At 49.5% G+C, this 21,176-nt stretch overlaps 2 protein-coding genes across 3 annotated transcripts; both read right to left on the bottom strand.

The window, feature by feature from the left end:
- Positions 1–57: 57 nt before the first annotated feature.
- On the bottom strand, positions 58–7,733 carry AMPD1 (adenosine monophosphate deaminase 1). Its single transcript, XM_030473244.1, has 14 exons — positions 7,531–7,733; positions 6,902–7,067; positions 5,454–5,622; positions 5,026–5,245; positions 4,468–4,597; positions 3,988–4,182; positions 3,659–3,790; positions 3,402–3,565; positions 2,781–2,907; positions 2,372–2,535; positions 1,753–1,873; positions 1,100–1,273; positions 853–963; positions 58–227 (listed from the first exon to the last, which is right to left on the bottom strand). The coding sequence occupies exons 1-14, from the start codon at positions 7,578–7,580 to the stop codon at positions 72–74; spliced, it is 2,079 nt and encodes a 692-aa protein (XP_030329104.1). The 5' UTR covers positions 7,581–7,733; the 3' UTR covers positions 58–71.
- NRAS (NRAS proto-oncogene, GTPase) lies at positions 7,634–21,067 on the bottom strand. 2 transcript variants are annotated; one of them, XM_030473246.1, is made up of 5 exons: positions 20,883–21,049; positions 19,361–19,539; positions 18,748–18,907; positions 17,740–17,863; positions 7,634–7,705 (listed from the first exon to the last, which is right to left on the bottom strand). In XM_030473246.1, the coding sequence occupies exons 1-4, from the start codon at positions 20,991–20,993 to the stop codon at positions 17,744–17,746; spliced, it is 570 nt and encodes a 189-aa protein (XP_030329106.1). In that variant the 5' UTR covers positions 20,994–21,049; the 3' UTR covers positions 7,634–7,705; positions 17,740–17,743. The 2 variants fall into 2 exon arrangements, with proteins under 2 accessions (XP_030329106.1, XP_030329105.1); XM_030473245.1 differs by lacking the exon at positions 7,634–7,705 and adding an exon at positions 14,737–17,316 and having other exon boundaries at positions 20,883–21,067.
- Positions 21,068–21,176: the final 109 nt, after the last annotated feature.

Genomic DNA, 21,176 nt, shown 5'->3' with positions numbered 1-21,176 from the left:
GGGTTTACTGCGCGGTCCGAGCGCGGCCCCCCCGCCCCGCGTCCGTCCCCGCCCCGGGTCCGTCCCCGCCTCTAGTCGGTCTTGAGGCCCTCGGCGACGAGGTTGAGCTCGTAGCACCAGGTCTCGTAGCGATAGGCCACGCGGATCTGAGCCACGTTCGTCTTTCGGATATCGTTGCCTTGGGGTCCCTCTTCCTGGTAGTTTTCACCCAGGAACTTGGCTTTCTCCTGTCAGAGAACAGGACAAGCGCTGCAGAGCCCTGAGGCACCCTCAGCACCCTGCCCTGAGCAGAGCTTGGAGTGTTGAGACCCCCCTTGCAGAACTGTGTGCAGCTCTGGTGTGCTCAACATAAGGACATGGAGCAGTTGGAGCAAGTCCAGGGGAGGCCACAAGGATGATCAGGGGCTGGAGACAGGCTGAGAACATTGGGGCTGTTCAGCTTGGAGAAGAGAAGCTGCGTGGAGACCTCAGAGCAGCTTCCAGTGTCTGAAGGGGGCTACAAGGATGGTGGAGAGGGACTCTGCATCAGGGACTGTAGCGACAGGATGGGTTCAAACTGAAACAGGAGATTTAGGTTAGACGTTAGGCAGAAGCTCTTCCCTGTGAGGGTGCTGAGGTGCTGGCACAGGGTGCCAAGAGAAGCCGTGGCTGCCCCATCCCTGGCAGTGTTCAAGGCCGGGTTGGACACAGGGGCTTGGAGCAACCTGCTCTAGTGGAAGGTGTCCCTGCCCGTGGCAGGGGTTGGAGCTGGATGAGCTTTAAGGTCCCTTCCAACACAAACCAGTCTATGGTTCCATGAGCTGCGGACCTGGTCCTCATCCCCAGGCCTGCCCTCCCTGGACGGGCACCTACCTCATGAGACAGGCCGCACTGCAGGACACTGTTCCTGGCTATTTCGCACATGTCACAGGTGCTGAGCTTGAAGACCTGGGCAGCGATGGCGTACTCCTCCATCAGGGCCTCCTGCAGGCACAGGCTGTGTGGCAGGCACTGCTGCAGCCAGGGCCATCCCAGCACGCTGGACTGTCTGCAAACGCTGCTGGCTTCCCAGAGAAACGAGCCCCACAGCCCCAGCCCCAGTGATCAGCCCCCGCTGTACCTTGGTGTAATGGAACTGCATGGGGTCATCTGTAGAAAGGGACACCATGAGGCCCTTCTGGTGGTAGTCGGGCAACGGGTTCTTTGCATACTCCAGGAAGAGGCTGTTGTTGCTGAGTGGGGACATAGCAATGGGAATTTGGGCAAGGAAGTACAGATACTGCAACACAGGGGTCTGCAAAGATGAGCAGAGTTGCCAGGTTAGGAATAAAGTCACTGTGCCCTCCGCCTTTCCAGGGTCCCTCCTCAGATCAGCCCAGTGCCCCAGCCAGGAAATCTGATGCAGAGAGCTCATACGTGCAAGAAGAGACAGGCAAGGTAGCAGTCCTCCAGGGAGCACAAGGCGCCAAGTGAGTTGAAACCTGTCTGATTTCAGAACTCAGCTGGCTCCAATGATAACAGACATATCCAGTGATGGTTCTGCAAGGCTGAACCACTGAAATCTGAATATGTTTCTCAGCTACATCCGCCAAACATGCCTGGAGAACATCCCTCCATGACTGGAGGAACCCAGAGAATCATGTAACATCTGCCTGAAGTCAGGCCGTGTCAGTCTAAAGCAAAGGTGCAATTAACACAGCTACAGTGGATGCCAGCTGTGTACATGTTCTCCTCCTCTGCCACGCCTGCTCTATGACAGACTACTCCACTTACCTTCTTGAGGTTGAGACCATGAGAGATGTTATCTGCTGTCATGAAGGCTGTAAGCAGATGTGTGATGGCCCCGGCTTCGCCACAGTGTGGACGGAAGAGGAACGTGTTCATGCCACGCTGCCTAGACACATGGAAGAAGAAGTCAGAGCAAGCAAGCAGCAGGGGTAGGTGGGTGTGATGCAAGATTTCCTGACTTCAGATCCAGCTCTGCCTGTAGCAGTGAGTCCCCAAGAATCCAGCTTGACCTAGGAGCACATTACTTGTCATCTTTGCTCATCTTGAGCAACCTGCTCTAGTGGAAGGTGTCCCTGCCCGTGGCAGGGGGTTTGAACTGGATGAGCTTTAAGGTCCCTTACAACCCAAACCAGGCTGGAATTCTATGATCTGTGCATGCAATAGATGCATCTCTGCAACCCCAAAGTTTTCACCCCAGTTCATCACACTTCCTACAGAGGAGTGTTTGGATGGCTCTGGGACATAAAGCTCCAAACTACACTGGTGGCAGAGCATGGGGGAACCCACTTTTGCCACACCAACAACCAAAGAGCTGAGACAACTCATGAGGCAGCCCTGCTTCTACCAGCCCAACACAGGTCCCTCAGCAGATCCTGGGCCTCACCTGCGTAGGTTGTTCAGCACCAGGATGTTGGCATACATGTAATATAAATAATAGGTGTAGGATGGGTTCTTCTCCAAAGTCCACTGCTCTGGCTTTGGGCTTTTAGTGCTGAACATGTGTCCACTATGCTTGGATTCATCATCCACGCTGTCGAAGCCAGTGATCTGCTTGGCAAGGCAACAGAGAAGCTGCATCTCAAAGCTGCCCCCTTCCTCATGCCCAGGCAGACCAGCTCACCCTGCCTCATGGCAGCTTGTCATCACCCTGCTGCAGCCTGTACCCCTGTCCCACCCCAGAGTGGCCACAAGCCCACTGGTGACATTTTCCATGGCTAATACACCATTTCTTGTGCACAAACAGGAACATGAATGCTCATCACACCCCGACAACATCATCAGGTGGCACTCACATGGCGTAGAAAGACACTCAGCTCTTTGTGGGCTTGAGGGTTGACAGTTGCCTCAAACACAGGGACAAAGATATTTTCCAGCATTTTCCCAAAGTGTGGAAGGAAATTCTTAGACCTGAACACATCACTGTGGACACAGACAGGGATCAGGTGCTACCAGAGGAACACATTCCACTGTCCCCACAATCCTTTCAGGAAAAAAAATGAGATACAGTGCACTTGTTCAGCATGGAGAGGAGAAGGCTCTGGGGAGACCTCAGAGCAGCTTCGAGTGCTGAAAGGGGCTACAAGAAACCTGGAGAGGGGCTTTGGACAAGGGCCTGTAGGGACAGAACGAGGGGGAATGGCTTTAACCTGCCAGATTGAGATGAGCTCATAGGCAGAAGCTCTTCCCTGTGAGGGTGCTGAGGCGCTGGCACAGGGTGCCCAGAGAAGCTGTGGCTGCCCCATCCCTGGCAGTGTTCAAGGCCAGGTTGGACACAGGGGCTTGGAGCAACCTGCTCTAGTGGAAGGTGTCCCTGCCCGTGGCAGGGGGTTGGAACCGGTTGAGCTTTAACGACCCTTCCAACCCAAACCAGGCTGTGATAAGGCAGAGAGTTCTCTCAGACCCACAGCACATACTAAATCCTGGGTACTTGGATCATCCACTTCATGTTGGGGGAATAGACACGGTGTTTGTTGAACCAGCTGGCTAGCTTGGGCCACTCCTCAGCTGATCGCCCATAGATTGAGAGGCGAGGCTCTGCGTGCTGGTACTTGGCATCCTCCAGATCAGATCCAACCTCCTGCAAACCAGGATGGAGTTGCATGGGGACCCGTCAGCCTCTGAGCACAGCAGCACCACAGCTTGACTGCTCTCTCCTCCTCTGTATTCTCACCTTGATAATGGTAGCAAAGTACTCGCCATCAATAGCATTGTCTGTCTTCAGATAGAGGTCACGCAGCTCGCTGGCACCCACGGGGTTGTACTTGTCATTGAACTTGTCAAAGCGCTGGAATGTCTGACGTCCCTGGGGAAGGGAGGGTCAGGGTAAAGGCTACACACACCCCTGATCCAAACAACCCAAAATGGGAAGAGCCAGGAGCTGCGACATCCTGCCACAGCCACTAACATGTCATGGGTGCACAGGGAGGGGAAACGCTGCGCCTACAGGGGTGGGTAAGTGTGACCTGAGAGTGGACTTACAGCAAATGCCCTACCACTTACAGCATGGACATCCAGGGAATCCACTGTCAGGTCATAGGGATGCAGATTGAGCTGCTGGAAAAGCTGTTTCAGGGTGAGCTGTTTGCCCTTGGCATCATAAACTATGCGGTCAGCATCCACAAAGTAGGATTTCTTGATAAAACGCAGAAGATGCTTCTGGTTCATGCAGGCTGCAGCATGGATGTGTGTGTCCACCTGAGAAACCAATTGGACAGCTATCTAGTTTCAAGTTGGGATGCTCAGGTACCATTACAAGGAGGCGAACAAACCCCTTAGATGAGCCCAGTATGCGTGGGGAGCTCAGCAGATGAACGTAACAGGCCAAGGCCAAGAGTACCCCAGTCAGCACCATCCCATTAGCAGCAACAGTGCAGGTGCCACAGACCTTGACTCTAATACCCAGTTGTCAGGGCGGCGATGGCACCCAGACAACTGCAGCTCATCTGCAGAGTCACCAGGGCTGGAAGCTTTGCCATTTACCTTCCGGCAGTTGTAGAAGTCCCGGTGGGGGTTGTTCTTCAGCTCTTTGATCTCATCCATCTCATTTAGCATTTCATGCAATTGGAACTTGGATGAGAGGAACTTCAGGCGCCGATGAGCATAGGTCTTACTAGTGAAAGCAAAGGGCAGAACAGTGACTGGGCTCTTTCCCCCTCAACACAGGAGCATGGCACATCAAACACCAGGATGCAGCTTTCTCCTGAAGTGGAATTGCTCATGCTAGCCTGGCCCTGCTTCCCTAAGGTGCTTCTCCTGCCTCTATTACAGAGCTTCAGAGGAAGGCCTGGCCAGCTGTGAGCATACCCGCAGAGTGTGTCTCCAATCGCTCAATGTTGGCTTTGCTTAAGCACCCAATCAAGATGGATGACAAGGGCCAAGGACACTTTGGAAACCAGCAGGCTGCAGGCATGTCATCAGAGGGTTCCTCCCTCTGCCCAGGGAGCAGAGGGGGCAACCCTGGCTCTGCCCTGACCTCTCTCTGCCTGCTGAGGCAGGACCTGTTCAGCTGCATCCAGCAGTGCTGGGTTGTGCACTTACACAGGCCCCTGCGCAATCAGGGCTAAGAGGAAGTTCATGTCATCAACGAAGTGCTCAAGGCTGGGGTAGGACAGATCCTTTGGCTCATTTCTGTCAGCTGCTGCCTTATCTTCATAGACATAAACTACACCATCCTTCATCTGAACATGGTATCCCAGGTCCTCAGCGAGATTCCCACTGTCAAAGGGATCCTCTCCATCCTTCACTGGCGGGGTGAACACTGGCCCAAAAGGAGAATACCATGAGGCACATGCTGCCAGCCAAAACCCAATGAGCCTGCCCTGCTCCTCCACCCCAGGCGGAGGGCAGAGACATCCCTGCCACTGCCATACTGAAGAGGAGACCAGGGCAAGAAACTCTCCTGTGAAGCACTTCCACAACCCTGCCCACACCATAGCGAAGCCAGAGGAAACCCCCCAGGTGCCTACATGGGCCCGGGCCAGCATCACTCGCCGTCCAGACCTCGCCCTCAATAGTGCGCAGGTACTGGGACGGGGTCCTGGGGAACCTCTGCAGGGACTGCTGCATGTTCTTCTCCCGGATGCACAGTGCACGGTACAGGCCTTTGCAGACAACTTCAAAATCTTCCACTGTCACCTGCAAGAGAGTTGGTGCTGAAACAACCTCCCAACTGGAGCCTACCTGCCCAAGGGATACCTGGTGCACTGAGAGAGAAAGAGGACAATTTTATTCACAGCAAGATACAGATATCATATCATATCATATCATATCATATCATCCCCTCCCTCCCACTGTTCTGCCTGAGCAGGGCAAAGAAGGGATCATAGAATCACAGAATGGTTTGGGTTGGTCTGGGGCCCCCAACGTAAGAGGGACGTGGAGGTGTTGGAGCAAGTCCGGAGGAGGTCATGAAGATGCTGCGAGGGCTGGAGCAGCTCTGCTCTGGAGCCAGGCTGAGAGAGCTGGGCTGGGGCAGCCTGGAGAAGAGAAGGCTCCTGAAGGGGAGACCTTAGAGCAGCTCCAGGGCCTAAAGGGGCTCCAGGAAACCTGGAGAGGGGCTTTGGACAAGGGCCTGTAGGGAGAGGACAAGGGGGAATGGCTTTAACCTGCCAGAGGGGAGATTGAGATGAGCTCTTAGGCAGAAGTTCTTCCCTGTGAGGGTGCTGAGGCGCTGGCACAGGGTGCCCAGAGAAGCTGTGGCTGCCTCACCCCTGGCAGTGTTCAAGGCCAGGTTGGACACAGGGGCTTGGAGCAGCCTGCTCTGGTGGAAGGTGTTGATGATAGGCAAAGTCCTAGACGTGACAAAGGGAAGTTCCTCGTGCAAGAACCAGTGAGTTCCCCTGTCATCATCTTTTACATTCCTCACTGCAAACTGAGATGGAAGCAAGGTCTGGGCAAAACAGTAGAAGCTATTTTTGGAGCCAGGCTGTAACTGAAGCAGGACCAACAACATACACTGACCTAATGTGTCAGTAATTTCTGATCTACTGCACAGGCAAGTGTTTTGGGCAGTCAGGAGAAGTCAGAGCGGAGCAGCACTGAGAATACTGTGCAGCAACTTCAACCATTCTGGGATTCTGTAACATGCACAGATCTCAGACAGTTGCGTGAAAGCAAGTGCAGGCTACAACAGAATGAGCATAACCCACCCTGCCATGCCCTCCCCTCTGCGCTGTCCAGACAATCCCATGGGGAACATGCAGCACCCCACAGACTCCTACTAAGGAATTGAGCTCTGGATCTTCCAGGGACACAGCAGGGTACCATGAGATGCTCATGGGACACAAACTGAGCTGGGAGACACAGACTGCAATTCATACAGACTCCAGTGACACTGGCAGCTACTGAGGGACAGGCAGGGACTGTATGAGGTGGTGGTCAGCATAAGGAAGGGTACAGCCATGCAAGTACCTACCCCAGAGGCATAATCGCCTGTGATCTGTACCCGCTGGAAGTCAGGCACAGTCTGGTACAGGGGGGAGGTGGAGATGACCTCGTCAATAGCAGATAGTTTGGTTATAGACTTCTGAGCCACAGGCACTGCCAACGCGATTGTCTTCATGCGGAACAGGCGCTTCTTCCTGCCAGGGAGGAGAACCTCAGGCAAACAGCACTGACCACAGCCATGTTCCAGCTGCGCACTACATGAACCATCTCACTGGTGCTTTCTAGGCACCTCCAACAGACACTGCCAGGAGTAGAGGCCACAGCACACAGAGTAGCCACAGACTTTCAGGCATGGTCTTTAGAAGTTGCACCTTTCCAGAGAAAGGCCTCCAAGTCTCCCGCTCCAACAGCTCCATGGCCATTGCTGTGATGACACCTAAGGAACAGGCCACGGGTATCTTTCTGTCCAACAGTGGGAACAGTTGGAGAGGAAATCCTGAGGTACCTGAGAGATGCCCTGGGATTACCAAGGATTTATCCCATGAGTGGTTTTCAGTGAGCTGTTTTCACAGGCACTGATTTACGTTCCCCGGCTCTGGCTGAGGACGTGCAGACAACACTCCTCTCCTTTCCCCAACTGCCCTCGTTGTTGCTCACCGCTTTTCTGACGTGGCAATGCTCTCCTGAAGTATCATGTGTTCTCTCATCTCCCGGCGTGAGATGGGACAGATCTCTTCCACATCAAAAGGAGAAATCTCTTGCCTGGTCTCCTCATCTTTCACCTCAGAGGCAAAGACCTTCTCTGCAAAGGAGCGCAATGCCTCATCCACCTCTACAGGGAGAAGAAGAGTGCAAGGTCACACAGGCATCTGGTTTTCAGCCACCATAACAGCCCCGTGCAGTCATCTTAGTGCTCAGCTCATTTCCTTAGGACACCTACACCTCCATGCTGCCTGCAAGACTCTAAAGTTTGCAACAAGCTTAACAGAGCCTGGGCCACATACAGTGGGCTGGACACATACCTGGACACCTCTGGTACAAACCACAGTCCAAGAGTGGCACAAAAGGCCCAGAAAGTAGCAAGTACTTGCAAAGGGCACTGATGAGAGCATGCACAGAGACAAAAATTGGGGAAGGCCAGCAGAGCCCTTACAGCTGCAGGAAGCTGAAGACCCACTTGCTCCACAAGGCATCCGGTCAGGATGAAGACGAGGTATAGATGGAGACAGACAGAACCAGCAGCCCAATCACTTAGCTCCCCCCATCACCGCGCGGCTGAAATGCTCCTAGCTAGGGAACCCTCTCAGCCCATCATGTGCAGCGTGCTGCAAAGGTGCCAGCTAACATGGCCCTACGAAAGCCACCATCGATATAAGGTTGACTGGAGCTTTATGAAGAAAGTGAAAGAAGGTTAAAAGCTCTTCTACTGCCAGCAAAATACTATAACACAAGAACCTCAAGGGCTCTTGTGGCACCAGCTCCTGAAGAGCACGTTTGGACATTAATTGAGCAGGTTTTGCCAGCAGCTGGCAGCTCAGCATGAAGCATAGTGAGGAAAGATGCTGAAAGATGGAGCACACCACTAACATGTCAGACAGGACACGGTCAGCAGATGACAATCAAAGCAGACAACGTGAATAAATGAGGTGAAACATTGGGTCTGTCCCCTCATGGATCAAATCCTCTTGGAGAAGGATGCTCTAGCCTAAAGTAAATTTAAAGGAAGTTACTTTAGGCTGGATCTCTGTTAAGAAAAAGGGAAAACCAACCAAATAAAAACAAAGGTGTGAAGAGGTTTAAGAGAAACTGCAAAATGTTTCACTTCTTGCCACAGAGGAAAGAACTCCTCTATGAAATGTTTATCTCCTGAGCAGGAGCTCAGGGCTGCAAGGACAGTGTTTAACAAATAGCTTCATATATCAAAGGAGCAAAAAGCTGGCACCATTCCCTGAAGGAGTGAGGGGCAGAGCTGGCACTGCTGAGAAACAGCACCTTCTCCAACTGCTGGAACATCACCATGATCCTGTAACTGCTGTTTGTTTCCAGTGATCATGTCTAGGCAGTAACACAGAAGAGCATATAAAAAGCCTAGAAATACTCACCTTTGTCTTCTGCTGTTTGAGATAAAACAGAAACAAAACAAAACACATGTGATCAGCTCTTCAAACTTTAAGCCTTTTCGCCTCATCATCACATCAGTGATTACAAAGAGATGAGTGAAGGACAAGTTTAGCCAAAGCCTTCCACTTGCAAAAGAAAGAACAGAACTTGTCACTTTGTACAATATAAAGATGGAAGTTCCGTGCTGACTGTTCCATGATAGCGCCCCAATGGCGTGTGCACATCGAACCCCATGGCAGATGCCATCAGACCTGAGCTCTTTGGCAGAGCTTCTGCACTGCGGCTGTCCAAGGGAACAGCATTTCCTAGAACCTCCATCACCTCAATCAACACCACAAGCAACTACCAGATACCCGCTCATCTAATAACACTGAGTTGTCTTGGAAGGTCTCTCCCTATGCCTGTGCCCAGGCACAGGGATGCAGAAGAGCACAAGAAGAACTGACAAGGGCAGAGCAGCATTCTCCTGCTTAATAGAGAGCAAATGTTTCAGTGGTTCAGAGCTGGGTCTGCTTTGCTGTTTTTTCATCCATGACTCACCCTCCTTTGTGAAGATCAGGATGGATGGGCGCATCAGAGATGCTAACGTTCATCCTCCAGACGCTTGTGGTCACATCTCCGCTTACCCACTAATGGGATCAAAGAGCTGAGACAGTTGCACAGATTTTCATGCCTGGTCATAGTGTGGCATCAACTTTTTGGGGTGCAACTCATGCCCTTTGCATCAGACTCAGCAAATTCAGACTGGAGCTCTGGCATCACAAGTCACCAGCTGCTGACTTCCCAAAGCCCAGCCGTCAGAACATACACTTGTGGCACTTGAACTCCATGCATTCATTTGCAAACTAAGCATCCCAGAAATGCCTGCTTTGACCTTTCCTCTCTTTAGTGGATGAAAATGACAATCACTGGTGTTGCAGGGCCAGGCTTTGATACAAGCTTCACACACCAGGACAGTGTCTATCACACCACACAGCACTGCAATTCTAAACTGCTCTTATCAGAACTGTTTGGTGCTGATATTCCTCTGCAATGGCACCACATGTCCCTCTGTGCTGCTCTGCACAGCCTGGCTGGCCCTACGCCTGCTGCCCAGCTTGTGCCCCTTGGGACTGCAGCACCCCACATCATCTGAGCTTAGCCAGGTTGACCAGAGACTCCTGACACCCCTCTGCCCCCTTCTACAGTGATTTAATGGTGTTGTTACAGGATCCAGTGCACTGCAGGAGAGACAGCATTCTTATTCAGTATGAGCAGAGCAAGATTTAAGCAATCACAGAATAGTTTAGGGTTGGAAGAGACCTTAAAGCTCCTCCAGTTCCAACCCCCTGCCACGGGCAGGGACACCTTCCACTAGAGCAGGTTGCTCCAAGCCCCGTTCAACCTGGCCTAAACAATAATGTTTTTTGCTGCACCATCCAAACAGGAAGAAAACCCCTCAAAGCACCCAGCGAGGTGCCCTGGGCTGCACAGGTACCACCAGACCCGCAGAGGCTCCAGCCTGCCCTGTGGTTCCTGGCCTCACTACCTGCAATTTCAGACCTACCTGGGATTCTCAGCTGTGACATCTTTGCAGCAAGTCTGCAGAGCCCCAAGTAACACCCTACTATAACAGAGCACAAGCAGGTGACTGACTGCACAGCAGCTTCACACTGGTTTTGCTCCTTTCCCTCGCCTGTAATCAGACTCTCCCACTCTAAAAGGGGAAGGGAGGTCAGCTCTAAGCCTATTTAAAGCGCAGCCACAAGCACTTGCACTGAAACAGGTGAAGCCAGGGCTCAAATTTAACTTCTTTAACTGAGGCTTTCATTTTATATTTAGTAGAGTTTCTGCTGTGTCTGCCCAGATCACCACATCCCTGCACAGTTGCACCTTCCTGAAATGGGCTGTGGAAGTCAGGCCACAGGAAAGAGAAACTAAAACTGAGAAAAAGAAAGAAAGAGAGACTAAACCAATGTCGTCTGTCTGAACCCCTAAGGCACAGGGCTGAGGTTTTCATTGTTTTCATCAGCACAGGGGCTGTGGATGGGTACAAGAGATGTGCTCTCACTAACCAGTGCACTGCTCAGAGAGGATGTTTTCCTGAGAGGGAGTTTAGCAACAGGAAATGTCCTCACATCTTCCCAGCCGAATTGATCAAACAAAAAGGAAGCGCGTGGAACTGTGCTTTGTTCCTGAGCCTTTCAGGAACTGCTGTTATAAAACTGTGTATCATAACAGTAAGGGTGATCCTCAATTCTGTATGTGGTGAGCCATAACCAAGGTGTATCTTGCAGAGACCAGCACTTAGTACAACCCAAGGTGTGGCAAGAAACTGCTGCTTTAAGCCACACATAGTGCTTGGATGCAGCAGAGCAGGGTTTCAGTCTGGGAAGTCTGCTTGCTTTAAGTAGATTCTTCCAAGCATCCAGGCATTGAGGGCTGTACCCAGTGCTTTAGGGTCTCCTCAAACCTACTTCAGATCTCTCATGAAGCTGGAAAACAGCTCCCATCTGAAGGAAATGGCCACAATTTGTAGAGCACTGCATATTGCCAGGGTAACTCTGAGCTCCTGACTCAGCTTCCGGGTGGGAAGTGGAAAACCCTGACCAGGTCAGAGGGATACAATAGCTTTGATTTGAAACAGTCTTTTCCTGTTTGTTTCTACTTCACTTCTTGCTGGAGCTGACAAACTGCACTGAAATCAGGACAAGTCAAGCAAAGCATCCAGGCTACAGAGTCCTGCTCAGTTAAATGTGACTTTGGTCATAACACTGAAGGGAACAGAAAAACCAGCACCCCTGGAAAAGCCAACACTGGTTGGAAGTATATGTGCGTGTAAAGGCTTCCTGTGCTGGATGGTGTAGGAACAGCTATGAAAAGGCTTTGTCTTAGAAGGCGGCTGGAATAAGTGAGTGACTTGCATAAGACACAGATCCAGAAATAATAAGTCATAGATTTTGGCTGTAGGTGCATGGGAAGCTCTTGGCACAACTACTCAGTGAAGTCAGATAAGCTGAGACCTGGCCCAGCATCAGACAATGTCCAAAGCATCCAGAAACTCTCAAAGATCACTATTATTTGATATGCACAACTTCAAACACGCTGGGTTACGATGAAGAGATTCTCCAGAATTCAGGGAGTTTTAGCTCCACTTTCCACATACTCATAGAATCCCAAGAATATAAATAGATTTCCCCCCCTCAACATGTGGAGGTGCGGCCAACAGGGCAAAGGTGGGATGCTGCTACAGTCTTCATCTCTTAACACCTGGTCTCATACCTGCTGGTAGCAGTCTTCACTTTCTGAATTCCTCTTGTTCTTACTCCCCAGTGTGAGTCCCCAACACCAGGTTATTGTGTAACTGTTTCATTTAAGGTCAATAAAAACTGGCTCCTGCTTCTTTGCTCTACCACAGGGATCTTTCTGGGTAGATCAAGACCTTGGGATTCACATCTGAAACCAAAGTTAACCTTTAGGGTGTCGAGGTCATCCCCCTCAGGAGGTCTCTTGATCCCACAGCTTTTTTAATCACAGGGTCAATGTAGTTGGGTTCATGGTAGAAATATGAGTAAAGCTTGAGCATGTGCTGCTAAAGTTAGATCTGAGCCTCTTTAGGCTGAAGTACAGAGTACAAACAAGCCATCTTCTTGCTCTCTCTCAACTGCAAAGTGATTCACACCCAGAGGCTTCAGAGCAGCTCCAATCCCCCCACATCTTTTTCTCTGAGCTGCCTCCATCCCACCTCAGTCTAGTCAAAGGAAAATGCCAGAACTTTGGAGCTGAAGGTCCCCAAAAGCCCAGCAGAGCAGCCCTGTCACAGGGGAAACTGTCCCAGTAGAAGCCTGGGGGCAAGTCTTGCTAGAAAATGGTTTCAATTCCTGAAGAGGAAAAGTATTAACAGGGGGAATCCCGTCATGCCCCGATGTGCTGTGCCTTTGACCGACAGCTCCTTGCACTAAGAGGAGCCTCAGCAAGTTCTCTCCCCACATTCCCTTAGCCATTCCCTACAGAGATCCCTCCAGGGCTGTTTAAATCAACCTCTGTTCTGGAATGCCTCGTAAGTCAGGAAGTCCTTCAGGTGTGAGCTAGTTTCTAGGAGCAGGTTGTCACAGCTAACGGTCATGTTGGAGGAAAGCTTTCCTAATAAGCCAGGAAAACCCCTTGCTTTTAAGCACCCATCTGTACATTCTGACTCTCTCCTTTTGGAACAGGCAGCTACTACTGCAGCTACACAGTGCAGGGAGGTTTATACTTTCTTCTTAAGTTCCTTGCACAGAAAACAGATTGGAGTCTGGGTTTCCAGAGGCCAGACACAATGTCTTAGGAGAAACACATTTAAAGCACACTTACTGCATGGTCCAACCCCTTATTGCAGGAAGAAGGCCAACAGGGAAGTATTTTAGAAGACTGAATTAAGCATCTTAAAAGCATGATTCAGACACAGCAACGACTTTAGAGCTGATTTCACTCTTGGAATACCAAGTAAAGAAATTCCTCCTCCCCCTTTCTGACTCAGCAATCATCCTTTCCAAGGGCAAATACAGCAAAAGTTGTATGAGGGACCCCACTGCAAAACATAGAGACCCAGCACTAACTCGGGACGCGGCACAGATTGGTGAAGTCACTAAAACTGGACTGTGGAACAAGCCCATGGTACATCTCACAGCCACTCTCACTGCTTGTTCATGCTATAGGGAACATACAGGATACAGTTGTTCATGCCACATTGCAGAAGGGACAATCCAAGTAAACCCAGATCCCACAGGGAATGCAGAGGGCATCATGGTAAGCTTTCTGTGAGCCAGTTGTGGACCCCGTGCCCTGCTCACCACCAACAAAAGAAACAATCAAAGAATTCAAAGTTTTATTCTTTAAAAAAGTTATTTAAGAAGCAAAATAATTTACTTCAATTGAAATCAAAAGAGATGCATTATTGGAAGCAAATAATTATACAAAGTAACAACAAATTAGCCCTTGAATAAAAAGTCCAGATTCCAACAGTTCCCTACAATCCTGGAGGTTACACACAAACACTCACTCAAGGCTTGGGGAGTAAAGAGGACCATGAAATTCAAACTTCTCCTACTCTCCTTCCCCACATAGGCTTGAAGCTGCTTGAAATCCAGTTCTAAGTCACTGCACTAAGCTCCGATGGCTGGAGCATCATGGTGACCATCCGAAGTCCAGCTGATGACAGAACAAAATCTCAGCAATGTTGTTTGAACAAGACCATGGCGTGGGGACACGAACAGGAACAAGCCACAGAGTTCCACTACCTCACAGTCGAACAGCTGCTCACGGGCCATAACAACAGGAACCTTTGTTTTCTTATTGGCACTTGTAATTTTTGAACAAGAGCTTTACCCTTTTGTTATATTTTACCTCAAAGTTGTTCCTGCCCATTTCCACTGGCAGGATGGGGCAGTTTGCTTGGCACTAACACCGTGTTTTGCTGTTAGTTCTAAATAACATCGGGACTAAATCTACAAACGCCCCTCTTCCCAGGGACTTGTGCAAAAACTTCTGTGCTTAGAATCTAAATAATTCCCTCCCAAAGTTCTTGGGGGTTTGTCCTTCCACAGTTCTCTCTCAGCTGCCACCAAAATCAGGGTTCCATATAGACAGCTGGAAATGAAGTGCAACACCCTGAGTTTGTATCACTCTACATCTGAAACTAAAATCATGCACATGAGAGGGAGCACAACCTGTGTAGATCAGCTCTGCAGCATCCCCTCTAAGGCTCCAGAGGTGAATCCACACTGACCCGTCCTTACCAGATCATCTTCACTTCGAAGATTTTATATAGCCCAAGAGAAAGGGAACCCCAAAGACAAGGCAGATGCATTTGCCAGTTCTCAAAAAACTCTGAGAATTCACAACCTGTGGAGTTACAGCTAGTAGGTTCTTGAATGACAACAACGTGCCCTGCAGTGGGGAGAGTTACGGTGATGAACCTCCATCCAAAAGAAAGAGTTTTCCATACATGACCACACAACCTCCAAACATCCAATGCCAACTGAACAAAGTTTCCCATGGCCACAGGCTCTGCTCTCTGCAATCCCGTTTGCCAGGAAAGAAACTCCCAACTTTCCCAGTAAGCAAAACCCATCAATGTAGCCAGATGACAAGATCTCACCATTCAAACATAGTGCACACTCCACACTGCTGCCTCTCCTGTGTGACCAGATGTGCATCCCAAAAGCTGCCATTTTCCATATACAATTTATTAAATAAATGGACAACAGCTTGCCACACGTGTCTTTAGAAGCAGACAGTCATCTGCTGCCACAGTGCTGAATGCTTTCACCAATCACTTCTCTTCTTGCACCAAATAAACCCTGCTTGCTGCTTCCAGCCAGGACAGCTTGCAGTGAGGGTAATTCTGTCACATTTAACTTGCAGGCACGAGATCATCTTCAAATGAACTCGAGTCATCATTTGTGAGTGTTTCTGGAAAATAATGTGTTAATGAAAACATTGTGGGTTTAGTTTTTCATCAGTGTCTCATCAGTCAAGGGTAAAACAAACTACAAAAAGTACTTATAAGGATTATCACTGATAAAGAAAACCTGATGTGGACTGAGCCTCTTCCATTCCAAGAGGAGAATTAAGAATGTAAGTAGTGGAGGGAGCAATATTAAAAGGAACAATTTCTTCTCTCAGCATTTACTGATCTCTAATTTCCCTGTGAAGGTGTAGGAATCTGACACCAAACTGAATTAAGCCTCTTGCAATGTCTGCTCACGCTGGTTCAGCAGGCTGACTGCATGCTCCCTCTGTTGGCTGAAGAATCTTTTCTTCCAGATACCAACTGGGAATTCAGCTTTGCAGTGGGACACACTGACTGACCACACAGAATAAAACCCAGTAGCACAAGAACTGGGGAAGGACACAGCATTCCAAGGAACGCTGGTAGGTTTTGTAACAGTGACCACACTTGTACATCAGTATTATACGAGGTGACGACGCGTTGTTCTAGGAAGAACTCACCCAGCTGATGCAGTAATTCCGTTGTACTTTGAGGCTGTTAGAACAAGCCCAGAATTCCCATCAGTAAAACATAACACCTTCTGCACAGTCATTGCTGAACTCGCTGCCTTCCTCATTTTGCAAGGGTGCTGCAATCAGAAGCCAGCTCTGTTTCTGTTCTAGCTCACTGCCTTCTCCGCTCAGCCTGGATGTACATGACAACCACTGCACCAAGCACAGCCAGCCTGAAATCCCACACTCCTCCCTGACGTGGAGACTCTCCAGCTACATTTTACAGAGAGACAATTTGAAGAGACTGTGTTTTACAGTCTGCTGGTAAGAAAGTAATTCAGAATAAAGTAGTTTGCAAGTTACAGAGCTGAGTAACAGCTGTCTGAGTTCTCTAACCTCCAGTTATTAGATTAACTATTGAGAAGCTGCCCATAAATGTTGGCAGTTAATGTTAAAATGAACAGCTGACTAATTTGGTCCAACTCAAGAGAGATCTGAACGCTGCAGAAAACCAACATAAACAGTTCCACCTACAAAGAAAGTAAAAACCAGAGGCAGGATGTCCTCCCTAGTTCAAGAGCCTTACAAGTGCCTGCTGGATCTTCCAGTCTATAAACTCTTGGGTTAGTATCCTGTCAGGCAAAGGTATCACCCCCACAAGACTTGCCTGCTTCAGACAATAAGCTCCCAAGAAATTCCAGTCCTTGGGGTTTTCCTCAACCCAAGGGAACAGGGGACAACTTCCAATCTTCTTAGCAAACAGGCACTTAAGTTAGGAAAGGTAACTCCTTTTTATTACAGAAAATGAAGGATCAGTTAAGTGGTAATCCTGGCACAAAGGAGATGTTGCAAATATGCTGTAGGGGTGCAGAGAGAGCAGATACCAATCTGATACGTGACAGGAGCATCCATGGTGGCAAAAGCATTTCTGACATGAGCTGCCAAGCAACGATCAGTGCTACTCCTCTGACAGTGCTGCAAATCAGAATCCAATCGAAAGGGGACAAACATCGCTTCTAGCTTTTTACTCTAGAGGTAAAGTGTCATCTTCTTCACAGCATTTAGTCTCTGTAGTTCACTTTTCTTGTCACTGGTTTTCTTCTTGAACAAACCCAGATAACACAGTAAGAAAAGAATCCCAGTACATCAAGAGATGTGACTGCTCCGTTAGCTGAGCAAGGAGGTAGATGCCATAGATGTTCTCTTCAGGTGGAGCACAGAAAAGGACCTTGTGCTAATTAACTGGTACCAAGATTCTCGTCACTGGCACCAAAAGAGTGTAGGGCATCAGCATGAGACGCAATACAGTAGCATCGAGACTCGTCCAGCAGCCACATCTGAACCACGTGTTCTTGGCATCTGGAACAGAAAGGCATCTCTAATTAGTTGCTCTCCAGCTTGTGATGTGCAGAGCAACAGTCCTGAACTCATCTGTCTGTTTTTATGGTGATGAGCAACATCTTTTAGGAAACTGCTGGAAAGAATTTCAGTTGGGGAACTCCTAAAGTTCATTACTTGCATTAGTTTATTTGGTTAATCTTCAAACAGTGAATACTCCAGAGCAAAGCAGCTTGAGCTGCTCAGGGGTCAACCAACCACCAGCAAATGGTGACTGCAGAATTGCACACATTCTCTCTCTATTTCAGGTGTTTCTTGTGTACAAAACAGAAATGACACATTCTCCAAGCAGTCAGAATGGTTTCCCAAAGGAAGGAGACACTGACAAGAATGATACAGAAAATCCAACAATAATCAGTTATAAAAGATTTACATTAAGCTCACCTTATCACATCACAATGCAGGACAATCCCATGCAGCCTTGATTCCCATCTTCATTGCTGTTGAGCTTTTTCATCCGGTACTGCCGGATCTCTCTCACCAGTGTGTAAAAAGCATCTTCCACACCCTGAATGCAAGGGATCCAGGTAAAGTATTTTCTTTCCTTAAGCTTTTGAGATGACTGTTCTTTGCATCCCAGAATCCCTTAACATAGTTGAAAGACATACTTCTACAGGAAGAGTAGCAGCCAACTCATCCCATAGCTCATAAGAAGAAGAAACTAGCTCTTAAATCCCAAACTCTTGGCTTACAATCCTAACTCCTCCTCAGAAGCAAACACCCAGAGGAACAGCCATTAAACGAAACAAGACAAATTGTAACTGTAGAGGAGTCCTGTGCAGGAAAATTACGTCTTGACTCATCATTTCTGGTTTAGGATTCTTAGGATTTTCTGGCTGCTGCTTAATAACTGCAGCTTTTCTGCTTCAGTCCATACTGTGGGTAGAACGAGGCTGACCAGACAGAGCTGTGTATCCAATGCAGCTCTGAACAAGCCTATCAGTCCACTGGGGAAATCCTTCTGTAAATATAATCTCAGAATTGGCGTTTGTTAAGAAGCCAAGAAACCTGAACAGGTCTGGGATGACTAATGGCACAGTCTGACCATGCCTCAGCAAGAGCACATCACAGAATCACGGAATGGTTTGGGTTGGAAGGGACCTTAAAGCACATTTGGTCCCAACCCCCTGCCACGGGCAGGGACACCTTCCACTAGAGCAGGTTGCTCCAAGCCCCTGTGTCCAACCTGGCCTTGAACACTGCCAGGGATGGGGCAGCCACAGCTTCTCTGGACACCCTGTGCCAGCGCCTCAGCACCCTCACAGGGAAGAATGAAGCCTGCTTCTTTTTACAGACATGAAGCTGTGGCTGCCCGTAGCACATGGGAAAATGTGAGGCCATTCTGCATTTATCATGCAGGAAGAGGTCAGACCAAGAACAGAAGCATCTTACCTGTCTTGTTTTAGCAGATGTCTCTATGAAGGGGATTCCATAGCTTTTTGCTAATTCTTGAGCCTGTTTTGTGTCTACTGTTCTCGTGGGCAAATCACACTTGTTCCCAACTAGCACCATTGGCACGTCATCCGAATCTTTCACTCTCTTGATCTGTTCTCTTTAAAAAGACAAGTTTTTAAAAGTTAGGAACTGTTTTCTAAATATAAAGACTTGTTTAGTTCAGTATCCAACCACCCTTGTGCTCCAAAAACAGATACTAAAGCTGGACAGGACTCAGGGGTTCTAACCCACAGCAATATGTCTAGTAACTTCCTACACTCCATCTTCTTGTCCACATGTAACTCCACCGTTTGCCTCCTTGCCCATTTTCTTTGAGATCATGTTCTGTTTGCTCTAAATATCAGTGGATTAACACAACCACCCAGGTAAGTGCCCCATTCTCAAGAGACTACTAAAGTATTGACACAGAACACAGATAAGCTTGAAAAACTTCCTGAAAGAACTGAGAGATTTAATATTTGTCTATTATTTACTTTTCACCGAGTCTAAGAGCAAATGGGTCTGGTGCTTTTTCCAGCCTCTGCTCCGGTGGTAAAGCCCCAGGTCGTACCTGTAAAGGTTAATATCAGCAAATGATTTACTGTTGTTAATAGCAAAGACACAGAGGAATCCTTCCCCAGTCCGCATGTATTGGTCCCGCATGGCGCTGTACTCCTCCTGCCCCGCAGTGTCCAGGATGTCCAAGAGGCACGTCTCGCCATCGATAACCACTTGCTTTCTGTACGAGTCCTGGAAAGCACACAGGCAGACTCTACATTAAAGCACTGCACAACTTCTGTCCACCTCGGGCAGTTTTAAGGAAAAATAAATATAATAAGAATAAAGAAAAGCGTGAATCAGGAGCTTTTCTAGCCCTGCCTGATGAAAAGACACCAGTATCGAGACCTGTCGGGGATTAAGCTGTTGCTCTAACCCCCCTCAACCTTTCTGACTAAAAAGCAAAGTCCTGTTACTTGTGAGAAATTCCTTTATTGGTAGGAAAAAAAAAGAATGATAAACCCCATCACTGCAGCACCATGACTGGAATATCCAGCCTACCAATTGGCGACTTTTTTTGTTGCCACTGTGGCTACCTGCACCCTGCCCTGGGCAGCAAGGAGCGCAATAGGCAAGGAATCTTTGAAAGAGCGTCCTGGTTTCAGCTGTAGCAGAGTTAATTCTCTTCCCTGCAGCTGGTGCAGTGCTGTGTTCTGGCTTTAGTCTGAGAATAATGCTGGTAACACACCCATGGTTTAGTTGTTGCTCAGTAGCTCTTACCCTGATCAAGGACTTCTCAGCCTCATGCTCTGCAGTGAGGAGGGGCACAGGAAGCTGGCAGGAAGCAGAGACAGGACACCTGACCCAAACTAGCCAAAGGGATATTCCATCCCACAGCATGTTGTGCCCAGGATAGAAACTGGGGGGAGTTACCTGCAAGGGACTGATCGCTGCTCGGGTCGGGCTGGGTATCAGCCAGCGGGTGCTGAGCAATTGTATTGGGCATCACTTGTGTTTGTTGTTGTTGTTTCTTCCTTTTCCCTTTTAGTTTTATGTTCCCTCCCCTTGTTATTTCCCTTCTTATTGCTAGCAATAGTATTATACAGTACTTTAGTCATTAAACTGTTCTTATCTCAACCCACAGGTGTTACATTAGAATCATAGAATCAACCAGGCTGGAAAAGCCCTTTAAGATCAAGTCCAAACGTTCTCCAGCACTGTATTTACCAGTCATTCATGTGATTAACGTTCCACTTGTGCCTGCAGCTTCCGAGCCGTGTAGGGCCTGCAGTGCATCGGCTTGTTCTGAGCGCAGCCCAGCGCAGAAATGGAAAACCCTTCCTTCTCCCTTGCCTCTTACGCTTTGTCCTGTTCTCGTTAACGCAGATGACATTAAGGCGGGATGTTCGGTATCGATACAGCTCCAGCTGGAAGCACTGCCCCAGTGGCCCGAATCTTTGTTGGTTCCCCGATTCGGTTCTTCCGCTTCCCCTCCCCACCCGCCCGGGGCCGTTACCGGCTGCTTCCAGCCATAACGCAATAGAAATCAAACGAGTAGCGCGAGCGGCGGCCGCCCCGCCCGAGTCCCCGCTCACCTCGATGGTGGGGTCGTACTCGTCCACGAAGTGGTTCTGGATGAGCTGGATGGTGAGCGCGCTCTTCCCGACGCCGCCGGCGCCCACCACCACCAGTTTGTACTCGGTCATCGCCGGCCCCGGCCCCGGCCGCCCCGCGGCGCGCCCCGCCGCTCCCCGCCGCTTCCGCCTTCCGCCACCGCCGCCGCGTCATCACCCACCGCCGGAAAGGCGGCGGCGGAGCGCGGCGCCTCCCGGACGCGTGCTGGCGGCGCGGCGCCCCCCGGCGGGAAGGAAGAAACAGGGCGGGAGGGA

Source organism: Strigops habroptila, chromosome 18 (assembly GCF_004027225.2).
Source record: "Strigops habroptila isolate Jane chromosome 18, bStrHab1.2.pri, whole genome shotgun sequence".
In the NCBI taxonomy this organism is placed as follows: domain Eukaryota; kingdom Metazoa; phylum Chordata; class Aves; order Psittaciformes; family Psittacidae; genus Strigops; species Strigops habroptila.
The sequence above is the reverse complement of the archived record's forward strand: the minus strand, read 5'-3'. Positions and strand labels throughout refer to the sequence as shown.